The 17,294-nt window shown below is 35.7% G+C and overlaps 1 protein-coding gene across 1 annotated transcript in view; it reads left to right on the top strand.

Annotated features, from left to right (window-relative positions):
- Window positions 1-17,294, top strand: part of CCDC141 (coiled-coil domain containing 141) — a 212,763-nt gene that overhangs the window by 97,713 nt on the left and 97,756 nt on the right. The window contains exon 6 of the mRNA XM_011973440.1: window positions 2,014-2,130. Within this exon, the coding sequence (XP_011828830.1) occupies window positions 2,014-2,130 (117 nt within the window). The remainder of the gene's footprint in view (window positions 1-2,013; window positions 2,131-17,294) is intronic.

Genomic DNA, 17,294 nt, shown 5'->3' with positions numbered 1-17,294 from the left:
AGAGAACACCTGTTTGTACCCATTTTTCATCCACTCTGATTCTATATTAACTGTCCCTATTAAAGCATTCTTGAGATGTCAAGTCCCTCCCACTTTAGCTAAGAATAAATAAAACTCACTTTCATTTGATAAAATAAACGATCTCTGGAAGTTAGTTGTATCGTGATCCACTTTACTTTGAGGAAACCCTTAAATCATTGATCTAGTTGTGTTTTTATAGGGGCTTACTGCATTTTTGGGAGAAAATTATTTTGTTTTACACAATAAAATAATAAATTTTATAGCTGTTGATAAAATACTCTGTGTGTGTTTTCATAGGCACATTGTACATATCATCTAGCTCTAATTGGATACCAGAAAAACAGACTGTCTTCAAATAATTGTAAATACATAAGCACAATACTTGTATATCTTGGGGACTAACTAGATAATGTGTGTATTGTGCATAGATTACCAAATATTCAGAAGAAAATGAGATATATGTCACATGAAAACTGCTACAAGGTCACCAGTATTCTTTTCTTTGCACTAATGATGGACTAAAATGGTGGTTAACAAAGACATTTCCAATTAGCAGAAAGCTAGAGAAATGCTTCCATCCTGTATTTTAACTGCCTATTCCATGCTGAGAAATACTAAGAGTTGGTGTAGACCTTTTGATCACATAGTCAACTTTGCGATATCAGCCCTATAAATGGTGTGTCCTATTCTAGGTAAGCCGTTAACTCTGACGTGTGTGTGTGTGTGTGTGTGTGTGTGTGTGTGTGTGTAATGTGCATTTATTGTGTGGAACTTCCAAACTAATCTAGAGTTCTCCTTGGCCACCTGTTTCACACATTTCTCCATGTTACAGGATTTCAGAGAAATCCTGAGACTGCAACAGGCAAGACAACCTAGGCTGGGGAAAGACATAGTATCAGACTTGGGATTTATATGCCCATTGTTTTGAATGGGCTGCCAGTGTTCATTTTTCAGATTTGAAGTCATTTCCCCTGATGGCAGGGCTGTAAGATTTGAAACGACTCAAGCATGGCAGCAGGGCACAATGGAAAGAGCATGGACTTTGAAATCCTGCAGACTGGAGGACAAACTCTGCTACTTACTATGTGGCTGTGGATAAGCTGCTTAACCTCTTCAAAACTCAGTCACCGCATCTCTAAAATGATGATATCATGACTGTTATAAAGTTGTTGAGAGAAATAGAGATGATGCCCACAAAGCAACTAGCAAACTGTGTAGCTGGTAGCAGTCTCTTAAGAATCAGTCATTATGATATGATCATAAGGATAATGCTATACAGGATTCGAGAGTAAAAAATCTAAGTCTCCTTTAATTGGGATAAGGAATCTGTATCCAGGGCCCCCATGACAAGTGTTGGCATCATTTAAAAAGGTACGGATTATTTCAAGTCCTTTGCTATTTGTGGTTTCAGCACTGTATATGGCATGTATGATAAATCAAGTCAATGTAAATGTGAGTCATGCCCTTACCACTTATAATGTCAATGGATTTTAATAACCTCTCTATTTTCTGGATATAGATTTCCAGCACTTGTAGCAAACTAAATATTTCTGCATAGTCTATTTTATGGCAGAAAATATAATTCTACCTATACTGTTTAATATTTTCATATGGGTTTATATAACTATACTTAGATTCATATTCATTTCCAGGAAAGAAGATATATTTTAAATGAATTCATGATTTTTGGACTGCTTGGGAATATATTTTGATTCTTTGTTAGGAGATTTTGATCTTATTCATGCCATGTAATCTACTGAACTGATTAGTCATTTTCATACTTTTCTGGGATTTTTTTTTCTTTTATGCATGTAGAGGTTAAATGAAGAAAAAATTCTAAACTTGTTCATATTATTTTAATACATGAGATAGTTTATATAAAGAGAAATTAAAGTAGCTTAACCTTTGAAAGGTTGAGGGACTATTTCTGAATTTTTACTCACTTATTCTGATTATTTAAATTTTGATCTTTCTTTGTTGCTTTTTACCTAGGTTACTTGTTGGTTTCAGAAAACGATAAGAGATTTACAGGAACAAAGTCTAGGTTCATCACTTTCAGACAATGAGGATCTAATTCGTAAGCACGAGGAACTGATAATAAAAGCAAAGGTAAGAGATATATTAGACACTTTAAAAATAATTGAAAAATGCATTAACTTTTCTTGAATATGCTTCTGTGGGTAATTTAGAGGAGAACTGAGAAGTCTCTTTGATTAATCTACTATTCATGTAAAAAAATATCCCAATAACATTAGCAATACCACTGTGCATTGACAGGGCTTCCAGAATAATGATAAACAAATTAACAGCTTCTACAACAATAACTATATTGTTCTGAATAGTTACTATATGCCAGGCACTATACTATGTATATGAAATCCATTATCTAAATTATCATAAAACCCCTAAGGGGGAGGTATTATTTTCCCCATTTTATGCATCAAAACAAATAAAACACAGAGGCTTGGAAATGCAAAGTCGCTTGACCAATATAATATAGCTTGTCAGTGGCAGATTTAAAATTCAGTTCTAGGTTTTGTCTAATACAAAGGCCGAAGCTCTTAAACATTATACTTTTTTAGCTTTCTAAAATTTTTTTCTACACTGAGATATCATTACTATGAGTCATCACTTTTATGACTTCCAGATATAATTTGATTGCTGTTCCCATTTACATGTCTTTTGCTCCTTAACTTGCTTCAGGTTTCTCAGTTTTGCAACAAGTAATGGTTACCAGCCCAGCAGCCACTTGTAGGTATATAGAATGCATTAAAATGCAAGCATGAAGTGCCGAAAGCAAGATGAGTAAAGCACCTGTGTTGTGGTTGGCCTTCTCTCCATTGTGTCTTGTTATTTGAAAATCAATGCATTTATACATCTGGGGGTCTATAAATACTTTCCAAAATTCTTTACAGAGGCTCCATATTGATCTGCAAGAAAACAGAAGTCCATCATAGTAGATGGAATGAGAACAGTGAATAATCACTATCAACGTTTAGAGAACTTTGTATTATTAATATTTTAGATGATTGATAGTTGTAGGTAGAGCTAAGTCATAAAGCTCTAGAAAACAATGGGCCAACACTACTAGACAGTAGCTGAATACAGGCTAGACAAGTCAAATATTCACATATCTGGGAGGATAGGAGTCGGCAAGATGAGGACGGAGGCAGTAGATTGCATTTATTTAGACTTAAATCTTTTCATGGGGATCATGACACATTTGTTTCAGTTTCTTGCTTCTGTTTGAACACTCCAGTGTCTTCTAGGCATTCAAAGTGTTTGGTTTGAATATTTGACTGATTGATAAAAGGTGCACTTACAGAAGACTGACTAATAATGACTGATTATTTTTTAAGTTCTTAAAATTTTTCAGCATTTGGTTTATCTGTTTAGGATGTTAATTTTTTTCATTGAATTATATGGCGATTGATTCTGTTTGTATCACTCAAGTTTTATCAGTGAAAATTCTATCGAAAGCCCCAAATGCTAAGCACAAGAGATCACCAGAATTGCATAGGATGCTGCTTCCTTTAATACAAAAAAAAAAGCAGTATATAGTGTACACATAATTTATACATCCCTTGGGGTTATATTCATGATAAATGTGGAGTTATGGTTTCCTCTAGCCTGAAGACAGTCTGGAGTAGAATATTTGTTAATGTTTGACCTTAGTAGGCCACAGTTTTTCTCATAGTTTATAGCTGTATTTCCACCTCTGATGTGCATAAACAAAAAAGCATATAGATATTATTTCCATCAATATTATTAAGTTGCAGGTATAAGGGATGTAAAAAATAATTTTTAAAAGACTATTTTTAGAGCAGTTTTAAGTTCACAGCAAAATTAAGGGGAAGCTGTAGAGATTTCCCATATACACTCTGCCCCCACACATTCATAGTCTCCCCCATTATCAACATCCTCACCATAGTGGTGCATTTAATGGACCTACATTGACACATCATTATTACCCAAAGTTCATAGCTTATATTAGGGTTCACTCTTGGTTTTGTACAGTCTATGGGTTTGGACAAATGTGTGATGACATGTATTGAATGATTGAACATCATTGAATTATACAGATTATTCTTGCTACCCTAAAACTGCTCTGTGCTCTGCCTGTTCATTCTTTTCCACACCCGCAACTCCTGACAACCACTGATCTTTTTACTGTCTTCATAGTTTTGCCTTTTCCAGAATGTCATGTAGTTAGAATTGTACAGTATGTAGGCTTTCAGATTGACGTTTTTCACTTAGTAATATGTATTTAAGTTTCCTTTATATCTTTTCATGACTTGATAGTTCATTCCTGTTTAGAAATAAATAATATTCTAGATAAGCCTGCATGACATAGGGAGACTCCATCTCTACAAAATATTAGCCAGGTGTGGTGGTGCATGCCTGTGGTCCCAGCTACTCAGGAGGCTGAGGTGGGGGGATTGTTTGAGCCTGGGAGGTTCCATACAAGTATATCCACTTCCTTCAAGGTCCTGAACTACTCTGCATCTTATGCAGAAGCTGAGTACTGCCCCATGTACTCAAGTAGTTTTCAAGCCAAACTGTTTTTGAAAAGTGAGGCAGATAAACCTATTTTTCTACAGCATTCCTGAGAGTAAATTTATTTTCCTTTTTATTTTTATTTTTTTTGGAGATGGGGGTCTCGCTCTGTCACTCAGGCTGGAGCACAGTGGTGCAATCATAGCTCACCACAGCCTCGACATCCTGGGTTCAAGCGATCCTCCCACCTCAGCCTCCCGAGCACCTGGGACTGCAGCTGCACACCACCACACCTGGCTAATTTTTTTTTTTTTTTTGTAGAGATGGGGTCTTGCTGTGTTTCTCAGGCTGGTCATGAACTCCTGGCCTCAAGTGATCCTCCCACCTCAGCCCTCTAAAGTGCTGGGGTTACAGGCATGAACCATCATACCTGGCAAATTTATTTTCTGAAAAAAAAAAAAAAAAAGTATTAGTTTATTTATTGGGATTTCTTCTTTTTATTTATTTCTGTGAAGTATTCTTTCCAATGTAAGATTTTCCTTCCAAACTATAGGTTGGGCTATAGAGCCATCAGTCTTAATCCAGCTTTAATTACAAATTACAAAAATGTGGACTAATTATTTAGACTGATTCAGTCAAATGAAAATGAATGCTCAAATATAACTTGTAGATCCAAAAAGGTTCTAAAGATATTTGCCATGAATTTCAGACACTAGAGAATTCACTGGCAAGATAACTGGTTATTAAGACTTCAGGAGTCTCCGAATCATATGGGTTGAGAGAGACCACCATCAGTCTGTATGTGCAAGGGGGAGTAGTGCTTTATTCTGGGGTGATCCAGGACAGCTTTCTGGAATGATGGGGCTTGAACAGATGGATAGAATATGAGTTGTTGGTTAGGAGGGGGTGGTCAAACCAGAATATGGCAGAATAAGGCAAACAGCAATCAAACCAGGCTGTCTATGATGAGAGTTAAAGTCCTCGTAATGTGTAAGCCAGAGAAGAGAGGCTAAGGAGAGTTGTCCTAGAGGCAATAGACATCCACAGCCATTCTGTAGGAAAGAAATAATAATTCATGGTCATGACAGAAAAGTAGACTTCCACAGGTTGGGAAATAGAAGAGATTCCTGAAGCAATCAGAGGTAGGCCTAGATGACCTCAAAACTTTCCTTAATTTTCAAATCCTGTAAATGAGATAGGATGCACATTTCAATATCAGTTATGCTTGTTATATTGAAAGCAAGACGAGTGTAAAAAACACCTTTCCAGAGCTGGTTGAAAGGAATAAGTCTGGCGCGGGGAAGTAGCAGTATTTTTTTTAAAGTAGACAGTGTCTTACCTTGGTATTCCCAGCACATAGGACAGTGCCTGATATGAAAAGGACATTTGATTGATGTCTGTGTAGTAAGTCTTTTACGTTGTGAAGAAGAAACATCCTTTTAGTTTTTCTTTGTGATTCCCTGGTGACTTTAGATAATCACTTAGCCTTATTTTATCTATCTATCCACCCATTATCTTTAAAACCATTTTTGTAGCCCTCAGAGTAGAGTTACACTTCCCTTTTGGTTTACCTTATTGTCTTCGCCTTTATTCTCTGTCTCCCTCACATTCTCATTCTCACAGGCACCTACTCTAATGGGCTCAACTTTTGTCTTTAGACATAGTCCTATTTCTAAAATAGAGAGTTACATGTTTTAATTTTCATAAACAGTATGAAGCCATGGATCTCATATTGTTTTTTGCCATAACACTCTTTGCATCTAGTTTATACAGTTCTTTGTGTTCTTCAGTACGCTAATTTCTAGTCGCAATGTAAATTTGGAAAGTTGTATTACATACATGATATTCTACTTATATCCTTCTTAACTTGTCACTGCCTCCCCCTATTTCTTTATTCCTTCCTAATCTCTGATCTTATAGTGCACTCATTCTTTCTTCTGCTGTACTCCTTCTGCCATTCAGCCGTTCTGCCAAGTTCTTCACTTCAGCTATTATATTTTTCATGCCCAATTGCTGACATTGATTCTTCTTCACAAATGGTTTTCTGTTTTACCTATCTAATGTATTTCCTCATATCTTAAGATATACTTTTTAACATATTAAATTTTTGGTCTGTCCAGTGCATTAATTCTGCTTCTTCTGTATTTCAGTGTTGCTTGTGGTCAACAGATGTTGTTTATCCCTGTGAGTTAATGTTCCATTGGGATATCAGTAACTTTGGTATGTTGGGGATATGAAAGCCAGTGCTCTAACTTACCCCTTCTGGGTGAGTTGGGGAGAGTACCCTAAGTGCAGATGGCTTCTTTTGCTACAATTAGTATTCAGCCATTCCCATTTGTCCCCCAACACCCCCCCTCCACCACACGAACAAAAGAGTATACCCCTTGGACGACCTCCCAGTGACTGGATTCTGGACCTTGCTTTTATCCATGACCTATTTCTCTGGGTAGTATTCTACCCAGCTCACATGGTGGAGAGTTGGTATGGACACATGAAGAAACAGATCAGGTTGCCTGCCTCTCTAATATCAACTATCCATCTGATTAGATTTCCATGGGGTTCTGTTTTTTCTCTCTTACTGGTACTGGACTGAGGGTACTATTTTCTATCCAAAAAGGTACAAAGATGAGCAACGACCAGGGAGGTAAGGAGAGAAAGCATCACACCTAAAAAGTTCTCCCCTGACATATCTCCTGTCTATGGCATCCAACCTTATTGTATGTAGACAGCCATGTGCCCTGAGACTCAACTACCTTTTGTCTCCCACAGAAAAGTTCTGTGATCTACAAAACCTTACTTTCACTTTACAGAAAAAACCAGCTACATAATTTGTGGGGCCCAGTGCAAAATAAAATTACGGAAGGTTTTCTTAAAATATTGTTGAGAAGTTCAGTATAGGGACAGCATGGGCCCCTTTTAAACATAAGGCTCTGTGTGATTGCACAGGTCAGTTGACCATGAAGTCAGTCCTATATATAGGGTTAGGATTTCTGGAAAGACCTGGCAGCCTTTGCTGAATATACATTTTCCTTAGCCACTTTATTAACCTCTTCTCACTTGAATTAGCAGGCTTCCTACAACAAACCAAAAGAAAAAAAAACATGCAGATTAGATTAGAGAAAATGGAATTATAATGACAAAATGATTATAGTTCTATATTCTTTGTCTTCCCTTACTCCAGAACAGAGTATTTTCTGTGAGCAATGCAATATCTAGAAGTTGACTCTAATGCTATACTTGGTTGCATCTACATGGAGAAAAACAGGTGTAAACCCCTGCTATGACGTTCACTACATAGTGAATGACATACCTTGGGTACATTACATACCTGTGAGCCCCACTTTCCTTACCTGTAAGCCTTGAAAATTCAATTAGAAAATTTTTATGACAATAATAGTGGGAGACTTCAGCACTCTACTGACAGTATTAGACAGATAATTCAAGGCAGAAAATTAACAAAGATATTCAAGACCTGAACTCAACGTTGGACCAAATGGATATGTTAGACACCTATAGAACTCTTCATCTCAAAACAACAGAATATACATTATTTTCATCACCACATGGCACATACTCTAAAATTGACCACATAATTGGACATAAAACAATCCTCAGCAAATGGGAAAGAACTGAAGTCATACCAAACACACTCTCAGACCACAGCACAATGAAAATAGAAATTCAGACAAGGAGAATCACTTAAAACCATGCAATTACATGAAAATTAAACAACGTGCTCCTCGGTGACTTTTGGGTAAACAGTGAAATTAAGGCAAAAATCAAACAGTTCTTTGGAACTAATGAGAACAAAGATACAACATACTAGAATCTCTGGGACACAGCTAAGGCAGTGTTAAGAGGGAAATTCATAGCACTAAATGCCCAACATTTAGTGTTCTCCCCTAAATGTCTTTCTAACATCAAAAAGTTAGAAAGATCTCAAACTAACAACCTATCATCTCAACAGAAAGAATTAGAGAAAAGAACAAATCAACCCTAAAGCTAACAGAAGACAAGAAGTAACCCAAATCAGAGCTGAACTGAAAGAAATGAAGACATGAAAAGACATTCAAGAGATCAATGAATCCAGAAGTTGGTTTTTTGAAAAACCTAGTAAGATAGATTTACTGCCAGCTAGAGTAATAAAGGAGAAAAGAGAGAAGATCCAAATAAACATCATTTGAAATAATGAAGGGAATGTTACCACTGACCCCACAGAAATAAAAATCACCATCAGAAGCTACAACGAACACCTTGATACAGACCTAAAAAAATTCCTAGACACATATACCTCCCAAGACTGAATCATGAAGAAATTGATTCTCAGAACAGACCAATAATGAACTCCAAAATTGAATAAATAATAAATAGCCTATCAACAAAAAAAAAAAAGCCTAAGACCAGATAGATTCATAGCCAAATTCCACCAGAGGTTCAAAGAAGAGCTGGAACCATTCCTCCAACAACTATTCCCAAAAATTGAGGAGGAGGAACTCCTCCCCAACTCATTCTATGAGGCCAAAACCTGGCAGAGACACAACAAAAAATGAAAACCAGGTCAATATCTTTGATGAATATTGATGCAGAAATCCTCAACAAAACACTTACACACCAAATTGAGCAGCACATCAAAAAGCTAATCCACCACAATCAAGTAGGCTTCATCCCTGGGATGCAAGGTTGGTTCAACATATGCAAATCAATAATTGTGATTCATCACATAAACAGAACTAAATTAAGCACCGCTTCATTTTAAAAATCTTCAATAAACTAGATATTGAAGGAACATACCTCCAAATAATAAGAGGCATCTATGACAAACCCACAGCCAACATTATACTGAAAGGGCAAATGCTGGAAGCCTGGCACAAGACAAGGATGCCCTCTTTCACCACTCTTATTCAACATAGTATTGGAAATCCTAGCCAGAGCAATCAGGCAAGAGAAAGAAATAAAGTGCATCCAAGTTGGAAGAGGGGAAGTCAAACTCTCTCTTTATGCAGATGACATGATTCTGTATCTAGAAAACCCCATAGTCTTGGTCAAAAGCTCCTTCAGCTGATAACTTCAGCAAAGTTTCAGGGTACAAAATCAATGTACAGAAATAATTAGCATTCCTACACACCAACAACAGCCACGCCAAGAGCCAAATCAGAAAAGCAATCCCATTCACAGTTGTTGCAAAAAAAATTAAATTCCTAGCTAACCAGGGAGGTGAAAGATCTCTACAACGAGAATTAGAAAACACTGCCCAAAGAATTCACAGGTGACACAAACAAATGGAAACACATTCCATACTCATGGATAGGAAGAATGAATATCATTAATATGGCCATACTGCACAAAACAATTTACAGATTCAACCCTATTCTTATCAAAATATCAATGACATTCTTCACAGAAGTAGAAAAACCTATTTTAAAATTCATATAAGATCAAAAAGAGCCCAAATAGCCAAGGCAATCCTAAACTAAAAGAACAAAGCTGGAAGCATTATGTTACCAAACTTCAAACTATACTACAGGGCCACAGTAACCAAAACAGCATGGTACTAGTACAAAAACAAGTACATAGACCAAGGAAACAGAATAGGGAATCCAGAAATAAGGCCACAAACCTATGACCACCTGATCTTCAAAAAAGCTGACAAAAACAAGTGATAGGGTAAAGACTCCTTATTTAATAAATACTGGAATAATTGACTAGCCATATGCAGAAGATTAAAGGTGGACCCTTCCTTACACCATATGCAAAACTCAACTCAAGATAGGCTGATTAAGGACTTAAATGTAAAACCCACAACTATAAAAACCCTGGAAGACAACTTAGGCAATATTGTCCTAGACACAGGAATAGGCAAAGACTTCATGACAAAGACACCCAAAACTATTGCAACAAAGCAAAAATTGACAAGTGGGATCTCATTAAACTAAAGAGCTTCTGCACAGCAAAATAAACTATCAACAGAGTAAACAGAAAACCTACAGAATGGGAGAAAATATTTATAAACTATGCATCTGACAAAGGTCTAATATCCAGCATCTATAAGGAACTTAAACAAATGTACAAGAGAAAAACAAACAACTCCATTAAAAAGTGGGCAAAGGACATCAACAGACCTTCTCAAAAGAAGACATATGTGTAGCCTGAAAAAAAAGCTCAATATTACTGATTATTAGAGATTATTAGCCTGAAAAAAAGCTCAATATTACTGATTATTAGACAAATGCAAATTGAAACCACAATGAGATACCATCTCACACCAATCTGAATGGCAAAGTCAAAAAATAACAGATGCTGGTGAAGTTGTGGAGCAAAGGGAACACTTAACACGGTTGATGGGAATGTGTAAATCACAGTATGGAGACTCCTCAAAGCTAAAAGCAGAACTACCATTCAACCCAGCAATCTCATTACTGGGCATATACCCAGATGAATAGAAATCATTCTACCATAAAGACATATGCATGTCAATGTTCATTGTAGCACTATTCACAACAGCGAAGACATAAAATTATCCTAAATGCCCATCAATGACAGATTGGATAAAGAAAATTTGGTACATACACACCATGGAATACTATGCAGCCATAAAAAAGAATGAGATCATGTCTTTTGCATGAACATGGATGGAGCTGGAGGCTATTATCTTAGCAAACTAATGCAGTAACAGAAAACAAAATATTGCGTGTTTTCCATATAAATGAGAGTCAAATGATGAGCACTTATGAATACAATGAAGAAAACAGCCGACACTGGGGTCTTCTTGAGGGTGGAGGATGGGGGAAGGAAGAGGATCAGAAAAGATAACTACTGGGGCCTGGGCTTAATACCGGGGCGATGAAATCATCTGTACAACAAACCCCGTGACACGAGTTCACCTCTGTAACAAACCTGCACTGTAGCCCTGAACAGAAAATAGAAGTTAAAAAAAAGATAATGTTTGTGAACACATCCATGTTTTAGTAGTGGCTCCAAAAATATTGTTTGGTTTCCTTTCCCATCCATAGTGTAAACTTCCAAATAGTTTTTATCTGTGGTTTTTTCAACAATCTAATTTCTTGTTCATGGAAAATAAATTCAATTTTATATGTCCTTAAGTAGTAAGCAGCATATTACATTTTGGACTTTTGTTTGGGTGTGGATATGAGGCACAGAATAGGAAATGTTCCTTTCAAAGAAGATTTAACATAGAAATAAGGCATCAAGCTGAGGATTCATCAGTGAAGCTCCTATAAATAATCTGGTAACACAGAGAAAGCAGGTGTTCTCTGCTACCCACAGCTAAATTCAACAGCAGGAAGCTGGTGTATATGGCTTGTTAGTCTACTCAGTGAGTTCTTTCTAAGTAAACTTTGAAAATGTCTCTATCATTTCTTACTGGAATACATTCAGAACAAGAAATACAGCAACTTTCGTAGCTCTTAATAAGTGTGATACTTTATTCAGATCATATTGAAATAAATGAACTAAAGGATTTTTAAATATGACCTTTGACTGTGGGTAATTGTTTTGAATTATACTTTCTTTACCAAATATGAAAATTCTTTTTTTCTTTTACATGTGTAAGAGACAAAGAAATAGCAGATATGGATAATTATAAACTGTCCTTTGGTTTAAAACCTTAAATACTCTTAAATTGTATTATAAATCGCCTTGATGCTCCAAAGCTTGAACTGAACCTTTGAAACTCAGAATTTGTTGTAGGATGTATTAAAATACTATGCAAACAAATACTTGCTAATTATTTTTTTTGAGGGGGTATGATCAGTCCTTCTCTTACACATCAGAAATAATGTTCATATAATAGAACTCCCTTCATGAACCAATCTGTACTTCTATAGCTTCAACCCTTGGTTAAGTTCAGGCCCTTTCTAGTTTGTGCCATGGGGAAATGTGTGGATTAGTGCTTCTCAACTCTGGCTGCACACTGGAGTCACCTAGAGGATGTTGAAAAAATACTGATGTCTGCATCTCATTCCCAGAGATTCTATGTAGGTTTTGGTGGGCATCTGGCTTGAAAAAAATAATATTAATCTTAAAATGTTGGAGTTTCTGTTAAAAAAGAAATCTAGATTTCCTGTTTTTTTAAAAAAATTGGAAGATCTGGCATTATCAGCTCGTCTTCCCACATAGACATAGTGACTCCTGGCTGGAGCCCAGTAATACCTGTTTCTTTTAGAAAAGGTATGTGCACATCAGTCTGCCACAGTCCTTAGTTTGCCACTATTCCTCATGACCTACCTCCCCTTTTAGCCTTGCTTCACTCATTCACATGATGTGCCTGTCTGCTGTAAACATTTGGATTTGAGACCAGATGGGCAATTAAATATCATCAAAGCAAAGTATAGCTTAAACTGATTTGCATTTTGGGAGATTACCTTGGAAACAATGTGAACGACAGTAATGGGAGGGAGATAGAAGACAGAAAATCACTTAAGAAACTACTGTGGTTTGAACGGGAGTGACTTCAGGAAGGGCATGATCTCTTTCGAGATGGAGGTTATTAATCTCCATCTTTAAGGCTTAAATGAAACTTATATAGCCTTGTTATTCAAGGTGTGACTCCCAGAGAGCAACAGCAGCGTCAGAGAGTTGTTAGAGATTTAGAATCTCAAATCCACCCATCACACTTATGGCATGAGACTGTGTTTTAACAAATTCCCCAAGAGGATTTGTATTCATGCTAAAATTTAAGAGGCACCAACTTAGACATTTCGCCCATATGTTTCATGTATGTTCATGTTCCTCTTAATTTTTATAGATGACTTATATTGTTGTCTTTTATTATGACATATATGGTTTATGAAGTTCTTGATTAATAATTTTTAAAGTTCTGGGAGAGAAGCAAAACTGAAAATTGTGTATAGAAACATCATCTTCAATGTTTTAATATAGCAGCATTCACATATCTCAGCTTCAAGATTAAAACCATCTTCCACGATTCATCATCTAATCCGATTTTCCAAGTCATTGAAAATATTTTCTAGTCATTATTGAGTGATTTCACAAATTGGATTTGTGATCTTGGCCCCAAGTTCCTTCAAATAATATTATTTGGAGATCTTCAGAAAATACCAATGCTTAGGTGCTTAGGTCCCACAGAAACTTTAGTCAAAGGGAAGAGTTCAGTTTAAAGTTAAAAAATATTTATAAATATAGGATAAGGAAGTAAAGCAGAATATCCCACAAGCTTACTTAAGTAATTTAAATGCGTAATTATCATCAGTAGAGCCAATGCAAGAAAGTGACTCTTTCAAAATATGTTTATTGTTTTATTTTTCTGATTACACAGTACCTTCTCATCTTAGAAAAAATAGAAATGACATAAAACTAAACAAAAGAAAATTAAAATCACACTGTATGTGGGTGTATATGGAAATAGGAAGGAAATATAAAACATTTACATATGAGTGTTCCAAAACTGTGTATTATATGCACGTATATACTATATATTTTGTGTATACATATATGTATGTATACACAAAAAATTGTATGTGTTGTTTTACAATGTGATGCTTTTTCCAATTAACATCATATCATAAGCATTTCCTCATGTTAACACATATTTTAAATGTGTTTTCTAAGGATTACATGTTACCAAACCGTGTAGATATACATTATGTGAAGTGGTAACATATAGCATCTTAGACTACTTAGCAGAGAGTGAATGGGATGCTCCCAGGCAGCATACAGCATGGCAGCACTCAGGCAAGGGAATTGGAGTTAAATTTGAGCATCTCTGCTTACTTCTGATATAATCTTGGGCAAATTTTTTGTGTATTTGGGCCTAAGTTCCAGTCCCTTTTTGTGAAAGGGGATAACAATTGTACCTAATTTACAGTTTGTTGTGAAGATTAAATGTGGTCGTTTATAACAGTTTTGTGTGTGTGTTTTTTGGTTTTTTTGTTTGTTTGTTTGTTTTTGGTTTTGTTTTTTTGAGACTGAGTCTTACTTTGTCACCCAGGCTGGAGTGCAGTGGCATGATCTTGGCTTATTCAGGCTCCACCTTCCAGGTTCAAGCAATTCTCTTGCCTCAGCCTCTTGAGTAGCTGGGATTACAGGCATGCGCAACCATGCCCCGGTTGATTTTCTTATTTTTAGTAGAGACAGGGTTTTATCATGTTGGCCAGGCTGGTCTCGAACTCCTCACCTCAAGTGACCTGCCCTCCTCAGCCTCCCATAGTGCAGGGATTACAGGCGTGAGTCACCACACCTGGCCATATGTAACTGTTCTTAGCACAATGCCTGGCACAACAGAAACACAACATAATATGGGCTTTAAGAAAATAATGGTAAAGTAAATATTACATAAAATTTATCATTAGTGACATTTAGTAAATTAGACAGTATTGTATAACTATCATGGCTACCTAGTTCAGAATATTTTCATAACTCCAAAAAGAAACACCATAACACAGTCAATCTTCATTCCTGTCTCCCCTCAGCCCCTGACAACAACTAATCTGCTTTCTGTGTCCATGTATTTACCTATTCTGGAAATACCATTAAATAAAATAATATTTAATGGCTTTTTGTGTCTGAATTCTTTCACTTTGCATGTTTTTCAGGTCTATCCATGTTGCAGCATGTATTAACACTTCCTTTTTATACTGAATAATATTCCATTGCATGGATATACCATCTTTCATTTATCCATACATCAGTTGATAGACATTTGGGTTGTTTTCACCTTTTGTCTAGTGTTAATAGTGCTGCTATGAACATTCATGTATATGTATATTTTTGAATACCTCTTTTCAATTCTTTTGGGTAATACCTAGGAGTAGAATTGCTAGATCGTGTGGAGTTTCTATGCTTAACTTACGAGAAATTACTATGCTATTTTTCCATAGCAGCTACTCTGTTTTATATTTCTACCAGAAAGGTAGAAGATTCCAATTTCTCTAAATCCTCTCCAGCACTTGTTTTCTTTCATTTTGTTTGATTTTTATAGTCATCTTAGTCTGCATCAAGTGCTAGTTCATTGTGATTCTTATTTGTATTTCCCTAATAACTAATGATGTTGCAGATCTTTTCATTTACTGACTGGCCATTTGTACATCTTCCTTAAAAAAAAAAGTCTATTCAAGCCCTTTGACCAAAATGTTCTTTGCTAAGTAAAAGTTTTAATTTTGATAAAGTTTATCTATCTTAATTTTTTTGGTTATGTTTTTGGTGTCATGTCTAAGAAACCATCACTAAATCCAAAGTTATGAAAATTTATCCCTTATGTTTTCTTATAACAATTTGATGGCTTTAGTGTATATATTTAGATCTTTGTTCCATTTTGAGTTAATTTTTTGTATGTTGTGAGGTAAGGGTCTAACTTCATTAGTTTGCATGTGGATATTCAATTGTCCCTGCAAGATTTGTTGGAAAAAAATATTCTTTCTCTGTTGAATGACTTTGGCACACTCACTGAAAATTAATTGGCCACAGATGTGTGGGTTTATTTCTGGGCTCTTCTATTCTGTAAATCTATATGTCTATCTTCATGCCAGTTTGCCACACTGCTTTGATTACTGTAGGATTGTAGTAAGTTTTAAAATCTGGAAGGGTAAGTTCTCTAATATTCTTCTTATTTATGAAGATTGTTTTGGCTATTCAGGATCCTTTGCAATTCCACATTAATATTAGGATCAGCATTTCCATTTCTTCAAAAAAGGCCAGTGATATTCTGATAGGGATTGCATTGTATGCCTAGAATACTCTGGGGAGTATTGCCATCTTAACATTAAATTCTCCAATTCATGATCATGTGATATCTTGTCATTTATTTAGGTTTTTCATTTTTTAACAGTGTTTTGTAATTTTCCTTGTATAAGTTTCCAATCTCCTTGATTAAATTTATTCCTAGGTATTTTACATTTTTTTGATGCTACTGTGAATGAAATCATTTTCTTACTTTCCTTTTCAGTTTGTTCAATGCTATTCTATAGAAACACAAGTGATTTTTTTTGAGTGTTGGTTTTATACTCTCCAACTCTACTGACTTAATTTATTTGCTTTAATTTTTAAAAATTATCCCTTAGAGTTCTCAGCATGTAAGATCATATCATCTGCAAGTTTCCCCTTCCATATTCTTTGTTCATTTGTGTTTTGATCATCTGTCTAGTTGTAAGCAGCTGCTATTTCAGTGTATTCTAGACCAGAGCTTCTCAAACTATAGTGTACTCATGAATTACCCATGTATTTTAAAAGGCAGATTCTGATTCATCAGGTTTAGAGTGGGACCTTAGTATCTACATTACTAACAAGCTGCAGGGTAATGATGCTGCGGGTCTCGGGGCTGCCTTTTGGATAACAAAGGTTATAAGGGAAATAACTGCACAATGAAAGAGAGTATAAGTGATAGAGTCAGAATACTGGGTCATTGTTAAAACTCAGAAGATATAAGTCAAAATAAATCTTTGAGTCTCTTAAGGTGTGGACGTGCTTGCCCAAGCTTACAACTTAATTTTTGTTGTTGTTTTTATTTAGTCCTAGATACATTACTCAGGTAATTGAAGATCAAAAGATAAGTATTTAAATGTTGTGATTGTTCATTTTCAAAAATACAAATATTTCCTCAGAAGTAGCCCTTATATTTATATTTATATTATACTTATATTTAGTAACAAAGGAGCTACTTATATGTCTCATGGGTAGTTGAAGAGGTATGTAGCAATATCCAGAGTTTGCATAATCATAGTGTCCAGGATATCCAAATATTTTCCAAGTGTATCACAGGCATTGTTGAACAATTTTCTTCTCATTGCTGCATTTATTAACCT

The sequence above is a fragment of the Mandrillus leucophaeus genome, unplaced genomic scaffold (genome assembly GCF_000951045.1).
Source record: "Mandrillus leucophaeus isolate KB7577 unplaced genomic scaffold, Mleu.le_1.0 Scaffold1377, whole genome shotgun sequence".
NCBI lineage: Eukaryota > Metazoa > Chordata > Mammalia > Primates > Cercopithecidae > Mandrillus > Mandrillus leucophaeus.
Note: the sequence above shows the minus strand (reverse complement) of the source record. Positions and strands in the feature narration are given on the sequence as shown.